This window comes from Kogia breviceps, chromosome 1 (assembly GCF_026419965.1).
Source record: "Kogia breviceps isolate mKogBre1 chromosome 1, mKogBre1 haplotype 1, whole genome shotgun sequence".
In the NCBI taxonomy this organism is placed as follows: domain Eukaryota; kingdom Metazoa; phylum Chordata; class Mammalia; order Artiodactyla; family Physeteridae; genus Kogia; species Kogia breviceps.
Genome location: NC_081310.1, coordinates 46,327,740 through 46,341,149, shown reverse-complemented (window position 1 = coordinate 46,341,149; position 13,410 = coordinate 46,327,740). Strand labels below are relative to the sequence as shown.

Here is a 13,410-nt window from a genome sequence, read left to right as displayed (position 1 = left end):
AGGCCCTTTGTCAGAGTCTATTCACTTTATACAGATTTCTAAAAATATTAGTTATCTGAATTTCAATCTTTTGCAGGAAAGGTGCTAACAATTTAGTCAGGGAGTTAGAAACTGGCTAAAAATATATGCTCAGAGGAACACTGTAAGCTCTGTTTTTACCATTTATCAGTTATGACCTTATATAAATCATACATCCTTCTTGGGCACCATTTTTCTTAGAGTTAAAATGAGGTTCTTGGACCAGATGATTCCTTCCAGCTCTGCATTTTATTTCAAGTTTGATGGTGAATTTTAAAATGAATGATATAATAAACAAATATGATTAATATAATAATTGTAGTCTTAGGCTATCAAATGCTAAGGACAAAGTTAATTATATCTATTCATACTTTTAGAGCTCTCCTACTCAAAATATGGTTGGCTTCCAAAAGCATCAGTGTCACATGAGATCTATGTAGAAATACAGAATCTCAGATCTACTAAACCAGAATCTGCATTTAAACATGATTCTCAGGTGATTTGTGTGCACATTAAAGTTTGAGAAGCACTACTTTAGAGGATTGTTATCTCATCATTCAGTAAAATAACTGATGTTCAAAATGATGCCTCCAATTATCAAGTGAAAATTCACTGAAGTACAGAATCCTCTTTTTAAGAGGGAAGAAAAATTTCAAATATATATTGTGATTATTTCTATACACATGATTTAAATTTGGGAAAAGTTCTTGCTTTCCAAAATAAAATTTTCTCTTTGGAAAATTAACCTACATGGATTCCTGCAGTCTCTGGGAATCCTAAAAAAGCAAAGATGACTATGCATATATGATTTTCATTTCCATGAAAAATTAGCCTAGTGCACTGAAAGAGGAACTGCATCTCCCTGTGGCTAAACAGTTTATCCCCAGAGGTAAAAGACTCATTTTCCATTTTCCTATCTGATTGCTACTAATCTAACTTTGATTTTACATGAAAGCTTTTGCAGGCCCTAGATATAACAACTTAGCAGACTCTAAGTTTCATAAATAATTGGAATAGCAATTTTTTTTTAACCAGAAGGGAAGATTTCTTGGCTCTCCATTGAATCCCTCACTTATGCATTCTCGTTCCCAAGAGAACCTTCATTATCTGTATTTCATACCTTTTCTCATTCTCAGACTTTGTCTTAAGTGAAGTTTCCCCAGGATTCAGACTCTGAGATAAAGATTTGCAGAAAAGTTTATCAAGAACTTTCCTTGGAATCAACACTTATGGGGGAATGAAAGAACTAGGAGTTGACAGCGAGAGGAGTAGAACTATGAAACAGCCACACAAAAGTGTCAGCATCCTACAGGGAGCTAGGATGGCCCTTCAGAGTTGTCCCACCTTGTATACCACTCAATCCTATCAAAAGGCCATTGGACATGGGTTTTTTCTCTCCCCCTACTCCAAGGAAGTGGCATAACCTTGTGGAGGCTTTCTTTCTCTGAGGGCAGTTTCTGTAAAGAGACTTTAGGTGAGCTGAGTACTCAGTCCTGAAGAAGGGGATTTCAGTGGTACACCACAGTATTCACTACATAATTGGTTTTGCCTTTCTGTTCCCCCTCTGAGTCTCTCAAATTCTTCTAACACAAAGTCTCTGCAGACTTAGCCCTGGTGTCTGAAATCACAACTGAGGAGATGCTCTTAGAATTGAATTGAGCCAATAAGCTGATTTTGATCTGAGCCCTTCCACTGACTTGCCAAATCATACATTGTCAAATGCCTCCTCCTGGATGGTGGGGGTCATAAGGGAGGTTTCTTCTTCATTTCATAAAATGACAAGTTGACTTCACTCTTCTGAAAAAAGAACTACATAAGCTCTTGGTGTTTATAACCTTACTTGTACTATGAAGGAATAACACTAGAAATCAACTGGGTTTTGACCAATATCAAGAAAGGCAGGAGCTTGAATATGGGAAGGAAGTCAAACCAAGTTCAAAACCCCCTCCACATTTTGACTCACATCCTCAAGTACAGATGCCACCAAGAGGCCTCAAGCTCAGAGGCAAGAGGCTAGTTGCCTCACACTTTCCCTTCATCTGTTAGATTTGGATTTCAGGTAACATACCTTGAAACTTTGAGAGGTAACCTCTCCCTTGTCAAATTTCTTAAGTCTACATAGATAGCAATATTATTAGGGTGAACCATATAAAATTGCCAATATTTGATAGTTTTTCACCTACAAAAAAAGCATGTGGGTCAACCAATTGTGTAAGCATTCTTAATCTAATTTCTGTTGACCCTAACTGAACTATGAATGGCTTTCAAAGGGTTCTCTTAGCTCCCTGAAATAGTATAACTTTTTTATACCTAAGTATTTATGTGACTTCATTTTTTTGTGGGGAGAGAGGGCACAGACGTCCACAAATTTTCTAACAAATTTGTGATTTTCTGCTAACCCAACTTAGGAATCCCTGGGCAGTTAGAAGAATAAAGAAAACCCCAATTCCTAACTGTCTAGCATTCAGCTAGAGGAAGTCACTTAAGCTCTCAGAATCCTACGTTTCACTTTTATAATATAACCTTTGTATCCTGGGGATATTATAATAAAAAGGTCTCAAATAGGAACAAAAACCCAGTGAGCTTATTGGAGGCTCCAGCAAGGCATGCGATCATGTTTGTCAAACTGTAAAGTGCTATGCAAAATGAAAATAATATGTGCTCACTTTCTCCTGTTCAAGGGCCTTCTCTTCCTCTCTGGAATCAGGAAGTGCCATAGATGAATGAAAATGGAAAAGCACGCACAAAAAATAACATCTCAGTAATAACCAAAAGCATTTTAAAACCTCAGAGAAGATTCTTTTCAAGTTTGTGGTATAGTTTTATGTTCTGCTGTCCAGGGACCTCCACAAAGGATGACCTGGACGTCGAAATGCTTGGTCTGGGAGTCTATTAAGTGTGTTTGTACCCAGCAGGCAGATTGAAGACGGATTTCTTATGCCCAAACAGTTCTGCACCAGGAAAACATTCTTTCAGTCTTACCCCTCACAAGTGGCCAGAAGTTAGATCCAGCAGTTAATGTGAAGGCTTTGGATGGAAAGCAATTGAGTGTGCAGGACTGGTTTTCCACTCTATCAGTAAGTCTCGACCTATCTACCTAACGTCTATCTATCTATCTATCTATCTATCTATCTATCTATCTATCTATCTACATACCTACCTACCTATTATCTATCTATCTATATCTATCTATCTAATCCATATTTTCTGTTTCAAATTATTTTGCTGGAGATTCACTGAGCTAATTTCACTGGCAAACATTTTATTTTTAGACTGTTCCTCAGTCCTGAGAATCAATTGCTTTTCTAAAAGATCTTGCGTCCTTTCTGATATCTAACTATACTTTGTCTTCTTCATAAAAGCCACATTCAAATTAATTTTATATTGCCCTGTAATACATAAATGCAACCTCCTTGTTAAAATAAATAATAAAACTTTACAAATAAAGCTTACAAGTCCCTTGACCTCTTAGCATCTTGGACTTTTCTCTTGGGCCATGCCTGGTCCTCATTTCAGATCTGAGTAGTCCCCAAGGAGGTGCATCTGGTGTGCTTTGTCCTGAAAGGGGCTGCTCTTCATATTGTACATTTGATGTGATGATTAGAGGAGTGTCATACTTGTAGTGGCAAAGGTGACATGGGGTTGAATAAGCAGAGATTTGTGTTGACAAATTTTCTGTTCCGGCCAATACCTATTTTCACATTTAGGAACATAAAATCCATTATTTATTTCATAAAAAATAAAAATAGCCTATACCATTATATATATTAAAATAGCTCTGCTTGGCTGTGGAAAGACCAGCTTATTATTTTCTTTATAATAAAATTTTTTTGGCTGCGTTGGGTCTTCGTTGCTGCACATGGGCTTTCTCTAGTTGTGGCGAGCAGGGGCTTTTCTTTGTTGCAGTGTGCAGGCTTCTCATTGTGGTGGTGGAGTCTCTTGTTCAAGAGCATAGGCTCTAGGCATGCAGGCTTCAGTAGTTGTGGCTCACGGGCTCTAGAGCACAAGCAAACTAGTTGTGGCGCATGGGCTTAGTTGCTGTGCAGAATGTTGGATCTTCCCAGACCAGGCACTGAACACATGTCCCCTGCATTGGCAGGCGGATTCTTTTTTTTGTTTTTTTAACATCTTTATTGGAGTATAATTGCTTTGCAATGGTGTGTTAGTTTCTGCTGTATAACAAAGTGAATCAGCTATACGTATACATATATGCCCATATCTCCTCCTCCTTGCATCTCCCTCCCACCCTCCCTATCCCATCCCTCTAGGTGGACACAAAGCACCGAGCTGATCTCCCTGTGCTATGTAGCTGCTTCCCACTAGCTATCTATTTTACATTTGGTAGTGTATATATAAGTCCGTGCCACTCACTCACTTCGTCCCAGCATACCCTTCCCCTTCCCCTCCCCATGTCCTCAAGTCCATTCTCTACATCTGCGTCTTTATTCCTGTCCTGCCCCTAGGTTCTTCAGAACCTTTTTTTTTTTTTTTTTTTTTAGATTCCATATATATGTGTTAGAATACGGTATTTGGTTTTCTATTTCTGACTTACTTCACTCATATGACAGTCTCTAGGTCAATCTGCCTCACAACAAATAACTCAATTTCGCTTCCTTTTATGGCTGAGTAACATTCCATTGTATATATGTGCCACACCTTCTTTATCCATTCATTTGTCTATGGACACTTAGGTTGCTTCCATGTCCTGGCTATTGTAAATAGAGCTGCAATGAACATTGTGGTACATGACTCTTTTTGAATTATGGTTTTCTCAGGGTATATGCCCAGTAGTGGGATTGCTGGGTCAGATGGTAGTTCTATTTTTAGTTTTATAAGGAACCTCCATACTGTTCTGCATAGTGGCTGTATCAATTTCCATTCCCACCAACAGTGCAAGAGGGTTCCCTTTTCTCCACACCCTCTCCAGCATTTATTGTTTGTAGATTTTTTGATGATGGCCATTCTGACCAGTGTGAGGTGATACCTCATTGTAGTTTTGATTTGCATTTCTCTAATGATTAGTAACCATTGAGCATCTTTTCATGTGTTTGTTGGCAATCTGTATATCTTCTGTGGACAAATGTCTATTTAGGTCTTCTGCCCATTTCTGGATTGGGTTGTTTGTTTTTCTAATACTGAGCTACATGAGCTGCTTGTATATTTTGGAGACTAATCCTTTATCAGTGGCTTCATTCGCAAATATTTTCTCCCATTCTGAGGTTGTCTTTTCGTCTTGTTTATGGTTTCCTTTGCTGTGCAAAAGCTTTTAAGTTTCATTAGGTCCCATTTGTTTATTTTTGGTTTTATTTCCATTTCTCTAAGAGGGGGACCTAAAAGGATCTTGCTGTGATTTATGTCATAGTGTGTTCTGACTATGTATTCCTCTAAGAGTTTTATAGTGTCTGGACTTACATTTAGGTCTTTAATCCATTTTTGAGTTTATTTTTGTGTATGGTTTTAGGGAGTGTTCTAATTTCCTTCTTCTTCATGTAGCTGTCCAGTTTTCCCAGCACCATTTATTGAAGAGGCTGTCTTTTCTCCGTATATTCTTGCCTCCTTTATCAAGATAAGGTGACCATATGTTCTTGGGTTTCTCTGGGCTTTCTATTCTGTTCCATTGATCTAAATTTCTGTTTTAGTGCCAGTACCATACTGTCTTGATTACTGTAGCTTTGTAGTATAGTCTGAAGTCAGAGTGCCTAATTCCTCCAGCTCTGTTTTTCTTTCTTAAGATTGCTTTGTCTATTCAGGGTCTTTTGTGTTTCCATACAGATTGTGAAATTTTTGTTCTAGTTCTGTGAAAAATGCCAGTGGTAGTTAGATAGGAATTGCATTGAATATGTGGATTGCTTTGGGTAGTATAGTCATTTTCACAATATTGATTCTTCCAATACAAGAACATGGTATATCTCTCTGTATGTATCATCTTTAATTTCTTGCATCAGTGTCTTATAGTTTTCTGCATATGGGTCTTTTGTCTCCTTAGGTAGGTTTATTCCTAGGTATTTTATTCTTTTTGTTGCAGTGGTAAATGGGAGTGTTTCCTTAATCTCTCTTGCAGATTTTTCATCATTAGTGTATAGGAATGCAAGAGATTTCTGTGCATTAATTTTGTATCCTGCTACTTTAGCAGACTCCTTGATTAGCTCTAGTAGTTTTCTGGTAGCGTCTTTAGGATTCTCTATGTAGAGTATCATGTCATCTGCAAACAGTGACAGTTTTACTTCTTCTTTTCCAATTTGGATTCATTTTATTTGTTTTTCTTCTATGATTGCTGTTGGTAAAACTTCCAAAACTATGTTGAATAATAGTGGTGAGACTGGGCAACCTTGCCTTGTTCCTGATCTTAGTGGAAATGGTTTCAGTTTTTCACCATTGAGAATGATGTTGGCTGTGGGTTTGTCATATATGACCTTTATTATGTTGATGTAAGTTCCCTCTGTGCCTACTTTCTGGAGGCTTTTTATCATAAATGGGTGTTGAATTTTTTCAAAAGCTTCTTCTGCATCTATTGAGATGATCATATAGTTTTTCTCCTTCAGTTTGTTAATATGGTTTATCACATTGATTTATTTGCATATATTGAAGAATCCTTGCATTCCTGGGATAAGCCCCACTTGATCATGGTGTATGATCCTTTTAATGTGCTGTTGCATTCTGTTTGCTAGTATTTTCTTGAGGATTTTTGCATCTATGTTCATCAGTAATATTGGCCTGTAGTTTTCTTTTTTTGTGACACCTTTGGTTTTGGTATCAGTGTGCTGGTGGCCTCATAGAATGAGTTTGGGAGTGTTCCTTCCTCTTCTATATTTTGAAGGAGTTTGAGAAGGATAGGAGTTATCTCTTCTCTAAATGTTTGATAGAATTCGTCTGTGAATCCATCTGGTCCTAGGCTTTTGTTTGTTGGAAGATTTTTAATCACAGTTTCAATTTCAGTGGTTGTGATTAATCTGTTTATATTTTCTTTTTCTTCCTGGTTTAGTCTTGGAAGGTTGTGCTTTTCTAAGAATTTGCCCATTTCGTCCACGTTGTCCATTTTATTGGCATATAGTTGCCTGTAGTAATCTCTCATGATCCTTTGTATTTCTGCAGTGTCAGTTGTAACTTCTCCTTTTTCACTTCTAATTCTATTGATTTGAGTTTTCTCTCTTTTTTTCTTGATTAGTCTGGCTAATGGCTTATCAATTTTGTTTATCTTCTCAAAGAAGCAGATTTTAGTTTTATTGGTCTTTTCTATCATTTCTTTCATTTCTTTTTCATTTATTTCTGATCTGATCTTTATTTCTTTCCTTCTGCTAACTTTGGGGTTTGTTTTTCTTTCTCTAATTGCTTTAGTTGTAAGGTTAGGTTGTTTATTTGAGATGTTTCTTGTTTCTTCAGGTAAGATTTTATTGCTATAAACTTCCCTCTTAGAACTGCTTTTGCTTCATCCCATAGGTTTTGGATGATCATGTTTTCATTGTCATTTGTTTCTAGGTATTTTTTGATTTCCTGTTTGATTTCTTCAGTGATTTCTTTCTTATTTAGTACTGTATTGCTTAGCATCCATGTGTTTGTATTTTTTTCAAATTTTTTTCCTGTAATTGATATCTAGTCTCATAGCATTGTGGTCGGAAAAGACACTTGATATGATTTCAGTTTTCTTAAATTTGCCAAAGCTTGATTTGTGACCCAAGATATGATCTATCCTAGAGAATGTTTCCACGAGAACTTTAAAAAACGTGTATTCTGTTGTTTTTGGATGGAATGTCCTATAAATATCAATTAAATCCATCTTGTTTAATGTATCCTTTAAAGCTGTTTCCTTATTTATTTTCATTTTGAATGATCTGTCCATTGGTGACAGTGGGTTGTTAAAGTCCCCCACTATTATTGTGTTACTGTCTATTTCCCCTTTTCTGGCTGTTAGCATTTGCCTTATGTATTGAGGTGCTCCTATGTTGGGTACGTAAATATTTACAATTGTTATATCTTATTCTTGGATTGATTCCTTGATCATTATGTAGTGTCCTTTGTCTCTTGTAATAGTTTTTATTTTAAAGTTTATTTTGTCTGATATGAGAATTGCTACTCCTGCTTTCAGTTGATTTCCATTTGCATGGAATATCTTTTTCCATGACCTCACTTTCAGTCTGTATGTGTCTCTGGGGTCTCTTGTAGACAGCATTTATACAGGTCTTTTTTTGTATCCATTCAGCCAGTCTTTTTCTTTTGGTTGTAACATTTAATCCATTTACATTTAAGGTAGTTATTGACATATATCTTCTTATTACCACTTTCTAATTGTTTGGGGTTTGTTATTGTAGGTCTTTTCCTTGTCTTGTGTCTCCTGCCTAGAGAAGGTCCTTTAGCATTTGTTGTAAAGCTGGTTTGGTAGTGCTGAGTTCTCTTAGCCTTTGCTTGTCTGTAAGGTTTTTTATTTTTCCTTCAAATCTGAATGAGATCCTTGCTGGGTAGAGTCATCTTGGTTTTAGGTTTTTCCCTTTCACCACTTCAAATATTTCCTGCCATTCCCTTCTGGCTTGCAGATTTTCTACTGAGAAATCATCTGTTAACCTTAATGGAATTCCCTTGTATTCTATTTGTTGCTTTTCCCTTGATGCTTTTATTATTTTTTCTTTTATATTTATTTTTTGATCGTTTGATTAATACGTGTCTTGGTGTGTTTCTCCTTGGATTTATCCTCTATGGGACTCTCTGTGCTTCCTGTTCTTGTTTGCCTATTTCTGTTCCCATATTAGGAAAGTTTTCAGCTATAATATCTTCAAATATTTTGTCAGTCCCTTTCTTTTTCTCTTCTTCTTCTGGGACCCCTATAATTTGAATGTTGGTGTGTTTAATGTTGTCCCAGAGGTCTCTGAGACTGTCTTCAATCCTTTTCATTCTTTTTTCTTTATTTGCTCTGCAGTAGTTATTTCCACTATTTTATCTTCCAGGTCATGTGTCCATTCTTCTGCCTCAGTTTTTCTGCTATTGATTCCTTCCAGAGAATTTTTAATTTCATTTATTGTGTTGTTTCTCACTGTTTGTTTGCTCTTTAGTTCTTCTAGTTCCTTGTTAAGCATTTCTTGTATTTTCTCCATTCTATTTCCAAGATTTTGGATCAACTTTACTATCATTACTCTGAATTCTTTTTCAGGTAGACAGCCTATTACCTCTTCATTTGTTTGGTCTGGTGAGTTTTTACCTTGCTCCTTAATTTGCTGTTGTATTTCTCTGTCTTCTCATTTTGGTTAAATTACTGCATTTGGGTTCTCCTTTTTGCAGGCTGCAGGTTCATATTTCCCATTGTTTTTTGTGTTTGCCCCCAGTGGGTAAGGTTGGTTCAGTGGGTTATGTAGGCTTCCTGGTGGAGGAGATTGGTGCCTGTGTTCCAGTGGATAAGGCTGGATTTTGTCTTCCTGGGGGCAAGGCCTGGCATGTGGATTCTTAACCACTGCGCCACCTGGGAAGTCCAAGAGCAGCTTTTAAAAATATCTTCTTTGTTCACATAAAGTATACACTTTTAGTATTCTAATTATACAGCCAGTTCTAGAAATTTCTTTGTCTATATGTACATAAAAATAGGTTTTTAATAAATGCATATTGAACTAAATTTTTAAAACTCTATTAAAATAGTTATATATACAAAATATATTTTTCATGTATCCCATTTATAAAGTAGAGATACAATCTATACCAAGAACTTCAAGTATTACCAGTTTCTATGGAAGCAGAACCTGGAGTATCAATTCACATGTACAAGTGCCATTTTAAAAAAGCATACATGAAATTTTTTAGCCCATAAATTTCAGAAAAGCATAATTCTCTATATACCAAAACATATGGTTGTATGTTTAATTTTAAAACTTTCTTCTTTATCGTTGTCTTCCTGAAGTATAAACAGGATAAAAAATAATTTCTTTTTGGAAATAGGAATTATTGAGTCCTTACTAGATGGTAGGCACTCTCCTATGTGCTTTTACGTGATTTCATTTCATCCTCATAGTAGCCACCTGAGATAGGTAGTATATCATTTCTCAGATGTGGAAGAGGCACCCTATGCTCAGAGAGGAGAGATGGATAGTTCAGATCTACCCAGCTAGTAAAGATGGATTAAACCCAGGGTTCTGCCTGGCCAACGCTCCCTCCAGAATGGTCAACTCACTTGATTCCTTCTACCGTGGCTCAGATTCATTATGAACATATGTGTAGGCTCAAACTTGTCTCTTCTTTTGAGGTTCCAATAATTGTATGAGAGAGTTAAAATTCTTTGTGTCTAGTTGCTACTGTGAATCATATCAGGTATTCAGATGAGAATGAAATTTGGCTACCTCTCTGTGTCACTGTGAGAGGAAATGCCCAAGACTTGGCATCCAGTACCATGATCAAACCCTTGTCTCTCGTTGCTTTGTGTATCCCAACGTTTCTCTGCCGATGTCTCACCTGTGGTTTTCCTACTTAAGCCATGGACTGGAAATCCTGGCATGGCCGCTTCCCACAAATCAAGTCACAGAGACACTGCCACCAAGAGCAGACTTTGAGGTTCAAAGTGATTTGGGATTCAAAAACCCTTAGAGCAAGGAGATGCAAAAGGAGATGGAGGTTTTGGGCATGGGCCCTCAAGATGGAGAAATCCACACCATAAGGCCTACAAATTAGTTTCAGGTGGGTGGTGACTATTTTGGGACCCAACAGACAGTGGGAAAACTGAGCTCTCCTGTTGCTCTTTAAAGCCATCCCATTCTTCAAGTCTGAGGCCTATTGAGGTAAAGCCACCAGGTACTTGTTTGGACTCTGTTTGTTCCTGGCTCAGGAAACAACCCAGAGCTTTCTTCCAGTACTCAGGTCTTTTTTGTGGTGTATGAAAAGGAAGAGGTTGTGGGAGTTCCCAGGGGACTTTGATGTCATTTGGGGCTGGGGTTAAGGGCTTTGCATTAGGCTCCTGGTTACCTTATGGTGTGTTTCATGTCTAGCCCTCATCCAGCCAGGAACAAAGGACCTCGTATTACAAGCCATAACCTATGGGTCTGGAAGTTTCTTAAGTTATAAGGAAATATTTATTACTTCAAAGAGGGGAAATGAAAAGGGGAAAAAGACACTGTAAAAAAAGAGTGTGGCTGGTCTTTCCCTCAAAGGAGGAAAGGAAGAAGGGAGAGAGTTGTGCTACATTGACCACTGAAAATCATAAAATCACCCTAATTGAGCCAGCAGTGCAAATGGACACTCTATAAACATACCACCAAGGCTCAGGAAAAATCAGTCTGCGGACAAGGAAGAATTCTTATTAAAATGGAAAACATGTTTTACTCTCCTGCTCCCCATTTTAAGAAAAGACCTCTGCCATTAGATGTTGTACCCTGCTCTGACACTGAGGACAGTTTTTCTGGAGCTTTATCCCCTTCAGAACCTGATAAAAAGCTAGAGAAATACACACAGAAGGTTGTACGGTCCAGCACCAGGTTCTAATAATGCAACAACCATCCAACACCAGGGAAGACTGGAGATAATTCTCAATAGAAATTAAGAGTAATGTTGAGCTATAGGAAATAAAAGTAGAATTACTACATCAAATAATTTCAATATGGAAAATAAGTTCTCCAGGTCATTCCCCAATCTCTGAGGTGTTTTCTTTTATATTAAAGGATTTCCAGGGACAAAATGTCCATAGTTTATTGTGAAAGACTGTTTCTTTGTTAATTAGTCTAGCCATCTAGGTATATTTCTTATTCAGATAACTGAATTTTCCTGTGAATTTTCATTGTTGGCTTATTCTTCAGCCATGGATAGGGTATATGTGCTTGAGGTACCAGAAGAATATGAATAAATAGTTTGGCAGCTTCTAATCTCAGAAGCAATAGAATCTGCAATAGCTTCTCTCCCATGGCATAGTTCAAAAGCTAAGTGAGAGGTTCTGATAAAAATTTTAAGGGAGAGACAAGGAGATAGGGAAGGATAATTAGCTATGCCAGTTCAGAACAAAGTGTTAGCAAGGTGATACTCTTGTCCACGTCTCTCACTTTGGAGATAGGGAGGTATTGTCTACCTATGCTGTGGTTTACTGTCTCCAGTGATGGTCTATTTGAGTGATCTTTTTGAGAAATTTAAAGAAAGATTAAAGTGACAAGCAATTGGTTGACATAAAATGTCTCATAAAAAGATGGGAAGCTCAGTAGCTGAAAGTTATCTTCTTTCCCGCTAATTTTGACTTTTGATGTGACTGTGGCTATCTTTCTGTGCCTACTCCATGTTTTTTCCCATTGTAAAGGAGAAGGGAGCTCTTACTTTATGAGTGGTGAGCTATTTGAGAAGTATAAAAATAGTGTGACACGTGCCTTGATAGCACACTGGAAATAATGGCTCGTACATGTATGTGCTTATGCCTAGGTTTGTTTCAATAGACCAGGAGTGGCCACAGCAATTTTCATTTTCTTGACATCTGATGGCCTGGTGCCTGGGGAACATCAGCGGCCAACAGTGACCCTTTACCTGACTGATATCAGTGGAAACAACCACTCTCTTGGTGAGTCTGACAGTTATTCCTTTAGGACCACTAGAGGACAATCCAGTAGACCCAGGAATCAGCTTGATGTCTGTCTCTGATATTGTTTGAGACCTTGCTTACATCATACAGCTATTGAGAAGATAAAATGAATACTAGATATGGAAACTTGGTACTACATGAAAGACTTTAAATATTATTAATCTCCTGTTTCTCTTCAGGAAGCTATGAACTGTCATGCCAACATAACCCACTGGTTATCAATGTAACCCATCACTCGAACGTCCTCTTCCACCATACCACCTCAGTGCTGCTGAACTTCTCATCCCCACTGGTGGGCATCTCAGCAGTGGCTCTAAGGACATCCTCCATCATAAGTCCTTCAGCTTCCAATAACTGCATCCCAGAGCACGAGGGGCAAAATCATCAGGGACAGAGGTACAAAGTCCCCTGTCTTCCTTTTTTCTTTCTTTTTGTTGCGATGTGTTGCTATCATTTTCATACATACTATTGTATATGTAGTGGGTGCTTGTTCACTAACTAAAAATGGGTCTAAGAACTTCTAAAAAGACTTAAGAAGCAAGCAAAGAACAATTCATAGAAGGCACACTTGCGTTTTATATTTTGCTCTTCTTTCCTTAGCTGAGAATAATGTTTCTGTAAATATTTATCATCTTTAAGTTCTTAAAATCTTTTTTACATATAAAACCACTGCCTTCACATCAACATTGTTATGTAAACTGCCAAAAATTATCTGCCAAAAACTCAATGTTTCCTAAGCCATGTATATTTTTTCACTCGTTCCTACATGGACAGTGTATATAGCAAATTTAACAATTAGTTTCTAAGGCATGCCATATAATCCATTAGATTTACCTATGGAAATCAGGACTACATTAGCTATATGTGCC

General features: G+C 37.4%; 1 protein-coding gene across 3 annotated transcripts in view; it reads left to right on the top strand.

The window, feature by feature from the left end:
- Positions 1 to 13,410, top strand: part of PAPPA2 (pappalysin 2) — a 328,458-nt gene that overhangs the window by 179,990 nt on the left and 135,058 nt on the right. For 2 of the 3 annotated variants that reach the window (XM_067031083.1, XM_059051959.2), the window contains exons 12-13: positions 12,385 to 12,520; positions 12,721 to 12,937. In XM_067031083.1, the coding sequence (XP_066887184.1) occupies positions 12,385 to 12,520; positions 12,721 to 12,937 (353 nt within the window). Of the gene's footprint in view, positions 1 to 12,384; positions 12,521 to 12,720; positions 12,938 to 13,410 lie in introns of those variants that run through there. The other variant, XM_067031094.1, reaches the window with a different exon arrangement.